Genomic DNA, 14,730 nt, shown 5'->3' on the forward strand with positions numbered 1-14,730 from the left:
ATGTTTGCCTTGTTGATTGCCAGTGCGCTTTTATGTTTTTTTTTTTCGATTTATATCGGTGTTTACGGTATATTTGTATTAAGGAACGGCTGATTATTAACGATCTATTTTATCAAGCATCGTTAATGAATAACTACGTTTGTTTATGTATGTTTTTTTTTTTTGCGTTTAGTAATAGTACCTATTCAACAATAATCTTAGTACTGTAAGTATGTTCACAGGCCGTGGACCTGATTCCGGTGTATATTATATGACTTTACTTTATATAACCCTGTCATAATCTTAAAAGTCGGCCTCGCGCACGAGGGTTCCGTACCATTACGCCAAAAACGGCAAAAGAAATCACGTTTGTTTTATGTGAGCTAAATATTATTTCTGTTTTTTTAGTATTTGTTGTTAATGTTGTTATAGCGGCAACAGAAATACAATCATCTGTGAAAATTTCAACTGTCTAGCTATCACGGTTCATGAGATACAGCCTGGTGACAAACAGACGGACAGACGGAGAACGGAGTCTTAGTAGGGTCCCATTTTTACCCTTTGGGAACGGACCCTAAAAAGGTGCGTTTTTAACACCAAAAACTATTTCTTTCTAATCAAGACCTCAGTGACCTCACTCACACTCATGTCTCGATAATTAAGCATAAATATCTTCAATTTGTCTTTTACTACACTTTATGCTTGCCGGAGAATAAAGACCAAGCGATTTTCAGCATTATTGCGAAGGTAATAAGAAATCCCATGGAAGATTTAAATGTCATCAGTAAATTGGTACCAAAATTTTTATGGTTTATTTTGACACTTTTAATTGGCGTTTTGCTTTTATGGAGTTTGCTATCGGCCAGTAATTTGTTAAAATCGTAAGTGTTTTAACGCTACACGGTTTTTGGCGTTTACGTCGAGATAATCTTTAATTTAATTACAAAACTTGTAAGAAAAGTGAAAGAAGTGATTAAATGGAGAATTTTTGGTGTTGTGGAGAAAGTTTATTCGTGCTTTTACTTAAACTACATAGGGAACTTTAGAGTACCTTCTGAGAAGATGATAAACAAATGCAGTATTTGATGTTTTAATGTAAAGTCTATGTAGATTAAAAAAATAGAAACAATGATAAATCACAACCCTAGGTATAGTTCCTACTTGGCAGCATACTTGGAAAAGTATATATAGTAGTATACCCTATAATGGACACGGAACCAGTAATGGGACAAAAAAACACAATTCCTCTAAAATAAGTATATAAAAGTAGTTTATAAACACTGGATATATTTTTATCATAAATAAGAGTCCTAGAGCTGATTATGTTTGAATTTTTATTAAATTCGGTTATTTTTTAAGAAATGTGCGTCAACCCAAAAGTTGTCGTGCCACTGAAAAAAAATATCACTAAAAATTCTTAACAACTTCGCTAAGAGAGGTGAGTTAATTTATTAAATTTTAATTAATTAATACTTGATGAAAACTAGAATGTGTTTTGTTAATTGCATTTACCATGAGATAAGGTATACAACACACTATGTTGTGACTCCACAGATGTAAAAAAAATTGTGGTATTTGGCCCAATCCCATTATAGGAGCTGTAAAACTGCATACCTCCTATGATGGGACAATTGACATAATGATGCTTGCCATGCCATAATTTCATGTTTTAAACAATACAGAAGTAAAATGTAGTTACGAAATATGTCAACCAGGAGGTATTCTCGGACTTAGGATAAATTAATATCGTTTTTCCAAACTTTTATTTAACTTGCCTTGTTAGTTAGTGTGGGTCAAATCTTGGTAGCTGAATTTGACCCACTTTTCGATTTCCGATTCAGTTGAAATTTTGTGTAAGTACGTAATTAAGTATGCAAATCGGATGATAATGCAATATTATGATAACATGGACTTGATCTGATGATGGAGACAGGAGGTGGCCATGTTAACTTTATCGCAATAAACCCTAACAAATTGTGTTTGGGTATATTAGAATTGTCTCGATAAATCTAATACAATAATAATTGGCTGTGGAAAGAAAAATACATTCAGCGATAAAAGCTTATACCAAAAATTGTTTTTTTTGCCATAACTTATTCCCCATTTCAATATTTTATACTGATAGAGCAATGTCCATTATAGGGGGCCCATTACTGGATCCATGTCCATTACCGGGGGCCCATTACTGGAGCTTTGGTGTCCATGACTGGAGAAAAAAAGCATAGTTTTAATTTGTTAATTATGTGGAAACTCATTGCAGTATCTTTGATACAACATGCCTAAAACATGAAAGGCGGATAGAACTTTCATCTTTTAACACGCTAAGCGGAAGACCATTTACATGTACAAGGGAAATATCATAAATACTCCAAATTTCCTCTTAAATGTCCCATGACTGGTGCTGTTACTATACTTATTAATATAATTTGGATTTAATATTAGGCGCACCCACCATGCAGCAAGATGGATTTTTTTAAATTAAGTACCTTATTATCCTATATTTTATAATACATTAATTTACATTATCTAAATACACCTCTCGCAGTCATATCAAAACGCATTGTACCTCATTTCCCGTGTCCATAGTGATGTGGAAATATCGATAAAGTATCGATTTATTGCTATTGCGAGTAGTGTCCATATTTCAGCGCTCGATATCGGCCATTATGGCCGTGGATATTCTGTTTTATACGAAAACGATTTGAATAAATCAAACAATAGAGTGGATACTGGTGCTAGTACCGTGAAATATTCATTTGTTACAAACCTATGCAATAGGAATAGATACATAGGTGAAAGGAACGCCGGTGATTTGTTACAAGAGGGGGGATAAAGGGATGAATTTCATTATAGGATTTCACCATCTGATTTCTATCATTCGAAATCATTTCACTGCGTATTGTAAGAACAAAGTTTACCATACAATAATACTGAGCTTTGTACTCAATGTAAATGCTAAATAGCTCTTTAATTATCTCGTTCTGAATGCATAAAGTTGTACAATGTTATTTTATTTTACGACCAAGCCTGGATAGTACTTTGTTTATGTCATTGAATTGAAATATTTTATTACAGACCGCGCAGTGTCCATATTTTATTATTATTCATTAAGGTACAATATTTTCGTATAGGTAGGTAGGTACAGAATGATTTTGTGATGTCTGACCATACTCTGACAAGACTGAAGACTGAAGTCATTGACATAATTACGATTTCCCAAACCCCCGAACTTTTCCATACACTTTTCGTCGGGTAGTTGCACAAATCTCTGTTGTGACATTTTGCTGGCATCAGTTAGCCGCGACCACGACCAATGAAACCTGTGTCGAAAAGTCGGTAAATAAAGGTAATTGAATAAATTTCGCGTAGGGGCCCACTGATTAACAGTTCGCCGCATGGTATCGGCCTGTCAGTTGTTCGGAACTGTCAAAATTTTGTTCTAACTGACAGGCCGATACCGTCCGGCGGACTGTTAATCAGTGGGCCACTTTAGACCCGTCTATAAATGTGAGTTAATAATTACGATTTATGGTTAGTTAGTACAAAAATTACACAAATATATACCTACGTAAGCTGTGACACAACTCACGAGTCCGTCTAAGCTAACTTAAACGACATATTTTCATAAAAATATGACATTATATCACACTTTGTCATTGCAAATGCAATGCAGAGTTAGCTTGGTCCAGCTCTATTATACTCTGTATCTTTAGGTATTTAAATAAAAGTAAACAAAATCTACCCTCAAATGGCTCCTTAAGCCAGTTAAGGGGAGATGAAAACATTACATGATCAATTGATCAAATAATGTAGGTTAAAGTCAGGTCGTTCAGTGAGAGATCCAAGCGGTTTTGTATTTGGTTGATTAACCAATAAATGTTATAAGTACTTAACTACCCGAAAATGTACAAATTGTTTGTTTACTTTTATTTAAAAAATATCTAAAGATACAGAGTTATAACAAACCACGCAATGAGTTCCCGGCTTCAAGATATTCAAGATGGCTCCGTTTTCGCGCCATTTTTTTCCGAGTGTTGGCGTCTTGCATTGGTGTTAATTAAATATGGCGGCAAAAACTCGAAATGACTCAAATGTCACCCTTTAACGATGCCGCGCTTGGCATAGTTTGTTTATAAATAAAACTGCTACTTACTGTCTGTTGAGGGCAATGACTTTAACATTGTTTCTTATCATTTTATGATGGGGATCTGAATGTTATATATTGATTCCACTAGGTACTCCCGAGGAGAATTGGGATTGTTTAGAATGGGTTCGAAAATCACAAAGTACCTAATATGTACAAACGAATGAAACTAAAAAACACTACTATGGTCTAGGCACTATTAGGCGCGCTACAATACAATTTGTTTATCCAGTGCTCCGAATTTTACTTTAGATTTTTTTATGGAATTCTTCACGTCGTTCGGTTTCAATACTCGTTTACTCATAATACCTGCCTATTCGTTTTAACTTAACACGTAAGGTCAATGTGGGAAAGACCGACATATTCAATTTTTAACCGACGAAAAAACGGAGGAGGTTCTCAAGTCGTCACGTATATGTTTTTTTATGTATGACCACGCATAACCTTTTGGTTAGAAAGATCGTCATACGGCAAGAACCCTCGTATTTGTATACGTACGTCGCTCACACAGTCAGAAAGTAAAAACTTCTCTCCTTCTGCTCTACCGACCTTCTGAGTATGTGTACAAACTCAAAATATTGAAACGATGAAAGAGCATGTAGACGGTCCTATCTGATAGACGGTCTTTACCACATTGACCATACGCATGCTCGACAACGCATAAGTAACAACATCCCGTTGTTGACTGATCAACTTCAAGTAGAGCATGCTAAAGAACATGCATTTTAGTTGCATTTAATGCACCCCCCCTTCCAATCTCCATACAATTTAAGCAACCTGTAATTTAACATGACGGACTGAACCGTTGACATTTTTACAGCCCTTTTTATGACAGTTTCAATTAAAAAGTAGTCCAGTGGCCAATCAACGTAAATTGTGACTGGGGAATAAAAATTATTAAAATTTAATAACTTGCGTCGGTGATGGAAGACCGAAGCTGTCTTATAAATATGTAAGACAAAAATGTCGTTACATGCACAAAATAGCGGGACAAAATCATTATATTCATGATACATACAACAGTACGTAGGTATGTATCATGAATATACAGACGTAAGTAAAGACGTTGTTAAAATTAAAGAAAATAGAGGTGCATGTGTGTAACTTCTAGTCTCCCCATTTTCTCTGTGTTTCAATTTCTAAATTCTAATAACGAAAACAAATACCGGTCATAAATATACATAATTATGTTACCTACTTAAATGATCATGCCAAGTTTTATGTTGTTTTAGCATGTCGTTGAGTTGTTGTTGTTGAAAATTAGAGCGCACATTATTGTATGGCGGCGGCTTTACATAGTCGTCATTGTTAGGTGACCAAGATCACTCAAAACTACTATACGAGCTAGACATAATAACAAAACAAGATTTATTTTTGTGATTTTTATTTTTGCTATTACTAAATTAGTAAATATCGTAGTTATAATGCTAAATTGCTATAGTGTCAAACTTATAAAATAAAACCCGTTTCTATTAGCCCTTTAGTGTAATTATAAAATTAAAAAGTATAACCATAAACGGTTTCTAGTTTCAAACGTATCTAACCACTTTCCCTATTAGAGCTGCGTATAAATATCAATTCCAATAGCTACCGGGCAACGCATTTTTTACTCGTAAAATGACTCCGGCATTTCTGCATATTAAACGCGTCGAGTTACAAATTGTGGACATTGATGGTCATATATATGTAACCCTGCCCTTTCGACTTTGAAACGTATGAACGTAGTTATATACATGAAAGTATAACGGTCATATAATTCTTAGGAATGACATGTCATTCATGGAAGACTGTTGTCTTCATAACGACTTTAAATAGGCTTTCTTACGTATAACTTTATTTATAATGCAGCCATACAGCGAAACCAAACCATAGATAAGAACTTTATTTATCACCCCATTACTCTGAATATACCATCTTAATCCTGCCTTATAGGACATGACATGCGCATGATATTAAATTATACTAGAAAACGTAGCGTACTTTACCGCTACGAATAATACTAAAGTATTCTAAACCTTATCACGATGGATTAAGATTCAAGTTGAATGTAAATTTGTTTATTTCAAATGAAGTCATTGATATATTTGGTACCTACATAAATGCAAGTCGGACGTATTGACCGATTTAATAGCCAATTATGGCGGCTACAAATCTTTTAAATGGCAGTCGTTATAATGTGAAAATGGTATTTTACTAGTATAAGCGGGATGTCTATATTAAATGTTGAAAAGCTAAGAGAATGCTAAATGCACAGTAGAGCGCTTTATCAAATACTAGCGACCCGCCCCGGCTTCGCACGGGTTACACAAAATCTTAACAAATTAGGTATACACCTAAACCTTCCTCAATAATCACTCTATTATAAGATGAAAACCGCATGAAAATCCGTTCAATAGTGACCGAGTTTATCGCAACCATACATACAATATACACAACATTCAATTTATCAATAGTTTACCAACTATGTATAAGAAATTAATATCCTCATCAACTTATTGCATATAAAGTACTCATACGTTATACGTTAGCTTTTTAATCTAGTTTGTCAGCCATGTTCACATTACTATTACCCGCTTTTATTAAGTATTTTATGCATGAACATACACCATAATAACGAAAATTTACTGCCCATTTATAGAGCTTATTTCATTGACTTAAGGTTTACAATGGGTCAATCGTTACTATGCCGTTAAGTTTTTACTGACTAGATTACGTTTTAATGGGAATGAGCATGGAGTAACTAGTTTTCTAGTCCATCGCCTCTTGTATGAGAATGAGAAGTTCTCAGAGTAATTATCTTATAAATAGCTGTTAGTTACTTAGCAAAGACAAGTAGAGAATACAGACGGATAGTCTATGCAAAGTTGCGTTCCTCAAAATTATTATTTCGACATGTTTATTCCAAAATTTGGTGGATTTACCTTAAAATATCATTACATCGTACCATGACATTCACTCATTCGTCCAGTCCAGTGGATTTTTTAGGGTTCCGGATACTATAAAGGTAAAAATTCACAGATTTCGTGCCTCACACGACTATCGAGCACATTGGAAATGAATCTACGGAATTCGAAAAAATATTGTCGCTGAGCGACGAGAAAGTCTGGATAAGGAAAAAGTTACAAAAGAAAACTACAACGTTGAATGATAATTATTTTATTCTTAGACTAACACAAGTATCCTGGACATAACGCATGTGAACAAACAAATTGCAAAATTTCCACACGCGTATCGAAGTTTGAATAATTGTCGCCGTGGCGCATAAGTATAGGTACATATTTCATTTTTCGATTAATAAGCAGGATATATTAATGTTCAAAGTACAAGAAAATTATTACACGGCAAATCCGTAGTCAACTCGAGAAGTGGTAGCCACATCGCCGTTATCGTCACTCGAGTGTTGATCGGCAGCGGCCCATTTGCTGCAAGATATGAAATTTTCTTGACAGCAGTTTGACGCGACGAGAGATGACCATAACAGCGTTTGTCTATGTTGCACCAAACCTGAGTTCCAATAGGTACTACCAGGGTTCAGCATCAGCTATCTTGGGTAATGCTCTACCATGTGATCATCATGACGAATCGGGTGTCCAAAACAGCGCGTGCCTCTCCCTCTCCCTATCGATAATTCACAACAAACACCGATAACGAACTCTGCGAAACATGAAGTCATAAATGCCATGTGAAAAATGTCGTTCTGACTTTTTGACTATTTTAAGGTTAGGCTACAGGGCAAACCCTTAACCCGATCGTCTTTGTTTTAGGCTCAAATTGTAGCTGACTAAATTGTCCAGAGCCGTTTTTCTCAAATTGTTGATATCATTCTTCGTTTCCAAATTATCGAGCACCAAAATCAAAAATTCGGAAAAAAAAAAAATTATTTTCACTATTTCGACCATAACTTTTTTTGTTTTTGACTTTCTCGAATAATTATTTTTGCACCTTACAGCTCTCGTGATTATGCGTCTTTTGAGAAGGGGATCGCACTTTTTCGTGAAATCGGACCCTATACTGGAGCGAACGAAAAGACATTTCCAATGTCAAAAGGAACCCTTATGGTGCGACTCTGTGCGTATTTCTGTCTGTTACATCGCTAAATATCTCGGAAACCTCTTACGCTATCGATTTGAAACTTGGTAATCATTCACCTAAACTCTCCTGTCGAGACAAAGCATCATGTAGCTTCAAAAATATTTTCATAGAAATATTTAATTTTAAATTATGTAATTTTAAATGAAGCTGTGAACTAAACAGAAGTCAGAACGTGTTGTAGCAAGGCATATTGGTAAGGTGCATTGGGGTAACTTCGAAAATTGCAAATACCAAGATACCTACTAAACTAGAAGCTTTTTTTACTGTAGTAACAGTAAGCAAGATGCCTTGGTAAGCGTTGCAGTGGTATTGCAAAAGTATGAAGTGCTACTGATTTAGTAGAAATTAGCGATATCAAAATAAACCCGCTTTCGAAGTTATCCTAATGCAAAGTGCATCTCGAGCCCATGTATATAAATTGTAAAAATACTGGTTTTTTTTTTCAGAATGGCTGTAGCGCGTTGCAGCGCGCAGCTGCGGACGGGCATGTTGAGGTGGTGCAACTGTTGCTGCAACACGGCGCCGACCCTAACAAACAAGACCTCGTGGTAAGATCTTTGTATTCCCCCCTGGAGATCAAATATTACCTACATACGTATGCCCCCCTCTGCTAGGTCTCTAGCGATATCAACTTTTCTTATTCCTCTAAATACTCACTGAAGCCTTTTATGCGCAAAGTATTTATCAATAGCTGTCACTAACACGAGCTCTTCTGTTTCGGATTCTGTCGAATTAATTTCACAGTAGGTATATTTATACATAACTAGCTTTTGCCCGCAACTTCGTCTGCGTGGAATTAGTGACAGCAGCTAAAAAGTAGATATAGCGCCTGGATAATGCTAATAGCAATCATTCAATTCGCGCATTGCTTACTTCTATTATTATTATTGGACGGCCGGTCTGGCCTAGTGGATAGTGACCCTGCCTGCGAAGCCGACGGTCCTGGGTTCGAATCCCAGTAAGGGCATTTATTTGTGTGATGAACACTAATATTTGTTCCTGAGTCATGGGTGTTTTCTATGTATATAAGTATGTATTTATCTATATAAGTATGTATATCGTCGCCTAGCACCCATAGTACAAGCTTTGCTTAGTTTGGGGCTAGGTTGATCTGTGTAAGATGTCCCCTAATATTTATTTATTTATTTATTAGGCAACTTGCAAAGGGGGGTGGAATTGAAAGAGTTAATCTTTCAATTCCACCCCCCTTTGCAATCTCTTCAGGGATGATTTCCGACATAAAAACTATCCTATGTCCTTCCCCGGGACTCAAACTATCTCTATACCCAACTAAATCGATTCAGCGGCTTAAGCGTGAAGGTAACTGACAGACAGACACACTTTCGCCTTTATAATATTATTATGGATTAGGTACCTTTTTAGGGTTCCGTACCCAAAGGGTAAAACGGGACCCTATTACTAAGACTCCGCTGTCCGTCCGTCCATCCGTCTGTCACCAGGCTGTATCTCACGAACCGTGATAGCTAGACAGTTGAAATTTTCACAGATGATGTATTTCTGTTGCCGCTATAACAACAAATACTAAAAAGTACTTAACTCTCGGTGGGCGAGTCCGACTCGCACATGTTTGGGACAACAGAATAAAATAAAGATTTAAGTGGGGCTCCCATACAACAAACGTGATTTTTGACCGAAGTTAAGCAACGTCGGCCGGGGTCGGTACTTGGATGAGTGACCGTTTTTTTTTTGCCGTTTTTTGCATTATGGTACGGAACCCTTCGTGCGCGAGTCCGACTCGCACTTGGCCGGTTTTTTAATAAGTATTAAATTATCCTTATGTGTTACAGCACGGCAACACCGCGGTCCACGAAGCGGCCTGGAAGGGCTACTCGCGCTGCGTCGCGCTCCTTGCCGCGCGCTGCGAGCTGCGCGCACGCAACGCGGGCGGCTTCGCGCCGCTACATCTCGCCTGTCAGAACGGACATAACCAGTCTACTAGAGAACTGTTACTTGCTGGAGCGCCACCGGATCTGCAGAACAATGTAAGTGTATATTCCCTCCTCTTTTGACCTTAAACAGAGCCAATAGGACAAGGGTGCGCGCTGCATGTATGCCGGTAGCTTTGCTTGCTTCTTATTGATTTATTTATTTAGTAATTAAATTCAGGCAACAAGGCCCATATTACAAATACCTTACAGACTAACATACATAATGTATTTTATAAACTTAAAACTAAACACTATTTAGTCAACAAAACGGCGTGGCTTCGTTGCATCGGCTGCTCTTGTGTCGGATTCGGCAGTTTGCCCCGGAACCTCCGAAATACGACACCTTTCGGCCAGAAGTCGGCGCACTCGATGGTCCCCTGCAGCGGTCGCGGCACGCGCACCACAAAAGAGTTGAAGTGCACGTAGTGGCGCGATCGAAGCTGGAACACCCTCAGCGTGTAGCCGGTCTTCTGGTGTACATACTCCACCACTTCAGTAGCCGTGGCGGTATAATGCAGGCGCGATACTCTTATCTCTCTCTCTTCTCTCTTCGCGTTTATTCTTATGAAAAACAATCTTTAATCTTTTAATGACTACGATGTTCTAGGACCTAGTACGCTTACTAGGACTTGCTAGAACATAACAGTAAATAAATAAAAACTGTTTTTCATCTACCACAAAGACACAAGTAAGTATCACAACGTCCACAAGCTAACAGTGTGTTCTTCGATTTCCAGTACGGCGACACGGCCCTCCACACGGCGGCGCGGTACGGGCACGCGGGCGCCACCCGCATCCTCATCTCCGCGGCGTGCCAGGTCGCCGCGCAGAACAAGAACGGCGACACTGCCCTCCACATAGCCGCCGCCATGGCGCGGCGCAAACTCACGCGCATCCTCCTCGAAGCCGGCTGCGACAAGACACTCAAGAACCACCAGGGGGAAACCGCTAGGGATATAGCCACAAGAAAAGGCTTGGACGAAATCATCGCCATCTTGAACACCCCTGTAGCTAAACAGAAGAAGAAACGAGACAAAAGCAAGGAAAGAACGATAGACGAACCTGACGCTCCAAAGAAAAAAGATGGAAAGAAAAAGAAGAACGTTCACTTCGAAACGCCGCCAGCACCTGTCCAGTGGTCCCCATACGGATGCCATTACTATCCGGACCCGAAATACTTCCCGAAGCCCAAGTTAAGCTCGCTTCCCACCGAACCGCTTAGAAAAGGCGAACAGTACTTCTTAGATTTAGCGGGGAATATCAAAAAAGGCCCAATTGGAGCTGGATACACGTGCTACTGCGCACCGTTCTTTAAACATATGGAAGAGAAGATGAATGAGGATAAGAAGGATTTGAAACGGCACATAGACAGAGCTCATGACAGGCTCGATCAGAAGGTAACAGATTTGGAGATGAAGACGCAAGGACAGATATCGGAGTTGACAAGGTTTGTGGCTGCTGAAAGAGCGCTGTGTAAAGAGCGACATCAGCATTTAGAACACTGGCTGACGAGAGGCGTAATGTTCAGAGCTTCAGAAAGAGTCAGGAAATTAGACTACAGCCCTAAAGGTTCCTTAGACATACCTCCCATGAAAAGGACGAGGAGTCTAGAAATCTTGGATCATTCGGAAGAGTGGAATAAAGTCAACAAATTAATAAAGAGTTTCAATCAAACCGCTGAACATTACGAAAGTCATCCCAAGGAGCGACCTGATAAGCAGACGTCGAAAAGTACAGAAGTGTTAGACACCAGATCACCGCCAACTCCTAGAAGAAAGTATGTTCTTAAGAATTCTATGAGCAGTGATCAATTAGATGCTGGTCCAAGTCGCATGTCGAGATCACCTCATACTACTGCTTCAGGACCAAGTCCAGATCAGAGCCGCTTACATAATGTCACTGCTGAAATACATGTAAAGGCGAATAAAATATCAGTATCACAATCACCAGTCTCCATGGAGGTTCAAGGGTATAACGAAAGATTCGCCTCACCTAGTCGACAATCGAATACTAAGTCACCCAGCAGCAGCAGAGACTTTAAAGTCAGCGATTCTGAGGAAAGAAAAAAGGATCAATCTCCTGGCGTGCCAGCTTGGAAGAGCCAAGTCTTACAAAGAACGGCAGACGATATTAGAAAAAGAGTCATGCTCGAAAAAGAAATGTCCCAAGTCGTTATGAGAAACAACGCGAAATCTTTAGATATATCGCAAGACGGATACGTTAAGCTCCATAAACAACCAAGCAACTATCAGGTTCGAGAAGAGAACAGCGTAGAAAGAGAACCAAGAAAGTCAGTTCAGGAGTTAGTAGCGCAGGTAGAACAGCAAAGATGTCAGTCTCCCGAAAGAAAGCCCACCGAAGAACCTCTACCCGCAGTCTCTCCAAACCCTGGCATACTCAAAATGCCTCAACAACCACAAAGACCAGCGCCAGTGTTAAAGGAAAAACCGCCTAAATCAAAACGCTTCAGCTTGCATAACCTCATCCCGTTCCCAACTAGAAAGACTTTCCAAACCCCACCGAAAGACAATGGAAACAATTCAGAAAGCAGCGACGAAGAGGACAATCCAATTAGAACTACGAACACACCCGGGCCCATGAAGAACACCAACCTCCTCCAAACCCTTCCTCTACCTAACTACGAAACCATGTCCACCAAATCTCAATCCCCTGCCCCGCAAACACAAAAACCTTACCCACCAGACTTAAGACCCATGATCCCTAAAGACGCCTACTTCCACGAGATACCAAACCGTCAAAACCACCAACTGCCCTACAGAGAAATGATCGAAAACGGCTTACCTACTCCTCAATACTACGACTACAACCAAACAGGTCTACCTCAAACGCAAGTCCAACCTAGAAACAGGAACCCATTATACCACCACCAAACAGGCGTCTTCGACGCAATGATGCAAGATCACATTATAAGGGAAATGGATAGAATACCTCACTGCTACAGCGAGCATTTGGACCAGAATACTGAAGTTGAAATCGCCAATCAGAACGAATTTGGTTACTACGATAACCGGCCGCCTTATTACAATCCAAAGCCCGTTCCAGATCATAATCTACTCCATAGCAGGCTTCAATCTCTAGCTATTAACACGCATTTGACAGAAACGCAGAGTCAAACAGACAGGGAGTCCCATAACGACTCAGGCTACAGTACAAAAGTGTACGGGAGCTCGCAGGGGCCGTCACCAAGTTTGTCTGGTCATGTTGACGGTTCGGACAATCTTTCTGGTCAGCGGATCAATATTGTGCCGAATGGGAAGCCGGTTATGCCCATTGGGAAGCCTGTGATACCCATTGGGGCGTCTAGTTTAGTTTAACCTTTCTTGTCAACTTTATAAAATAGACTTTTTTGGTCTTTTTCCGTTTTGCAGATAATTCTTTATCTATAGGCGCAGTTGATGCGAAATTCAAAATCATTGATTTAAAAAGATCATTGATGTTTAGTTTGGTATCGCTTTTACAAGAGCAAGGAAGTTTTTAAAAACTTAACTGCCAAGAGGGACCGGGCTCCATATCTATTCTTTAGTTCCTCCAGTTGTAATATGTACATGGGTTACTTTGATTTTGAGCTACGCAAGACGACGTTTGGCGTATTTACCTATAAACTATAAATGTAATACACCTTTCAAATTATCACGATTGACTAATAAACTTTGGTATTAGATTGACAATATTCACATTTCTAATACAATTACTTACAGATAGGTCAAAAACCCAGTCAAAAAGTAATGAAGAGGAATCTAAGTCATACGTTTAGTTTGCCTCTTAAAATACTCATTACGAGTATTTTGTACAATTAAATACTTGTTTAAGTTAAATTGCCTGTAGAATAATCGAGTACAAATACTTTAATGCCACGTAGATTTAGATATATATAGATTAAGCACTCAAAATAATAAATATAACTTTGTATGTATGAATCACAAGCACCCCTATTTTTGTAACAGAAAATAATACTTATAAAAATTATAAAAATACGAACACAATACAATAATAGATTAACCTTTTGGACGCCAATGACCGATATATCCGCACCGCAGGTCCAACGCCAAAGACGGATTAATCGGTCACAGGCCACAGAGCAACATAGACCTACATGCATATGCATAAAGTTCCATTTCAGTTTTGACACTTCGGTGACGTGGCGACCGAGTGACAGCTTTTGTGTTTGACACGGCGTCGAAAAAGTTAATGAGTTGAAAAAAACCTTAGGAATTCTCTGGCGTAATTTTGACGGCTTTAAAGTTCAATGTCCATAAAAGTTTAAAGTCCGTCATAATATTATTAATTTATTAATCAAGATGGTAGGGTAATTGGCCAGTAACTGGCCGGTTTTAGTAACATGGCCGCCCTAAACTAAAAATGAATTCTATTCACCTATAAATATAATTCATTTTAGTATAAGGTGGCCAGTTATTGAAACCTTATACTAAAATGAATTCTATTTATAGGTGAATATAATTCATTTTTAGTTAAGGGTGGCCAGTTACTAAAAGTGGCCAGTTACTGGCGAATTACCCTATAAGTACTGGGGTTGTATAAGATCGG

General features: G+C 38.6%; 1 protein-coding gene across 1 annotated transcript in view; it reads left to right on the top strand.

Moving 5' to 3' along the window:
* Positions 1-13,514, top strand: part of LOC134797412 (ankyrin repeat domain-containing protein 6) — a 110,325-nt gene extending 96,811 nt beyond the window's left edge. The window contains exons 3-5 of the mRNA XM_063769636.1: positions 8,662-8,763; positions 10,024-10,218; positions 10,902-13,514. Of these exons, the coding sequence (XP_063625706.1) occupies positions 8,662-8,763; positions 10,024-10,218; positions 10,902-13,499 (2,895 nt within the window). The 3' untranslated portion in view covers positions 13,500-13,514. The remainder of the gene's footprint in view (positions 1-8,661; positions 8,764-10,023; positions 10,219-10,901) is intronic.
* Positions 13,515-14,730: the final 1,216 nt, after the last annotated feature.

This window comes from Cydia splendana, chromosome 15 (assembly GCF_910591565.1).
Source record: "Cydia splendana chromosome 15, ilCydSple1.2, whole genome shotgun sequence".
Lineage (NCBI taxonomy): Eukaryota > Metazoa > Arthropoda > Insecta > Lepidoptera > Tortricidae > Cydia > Cydia splendana.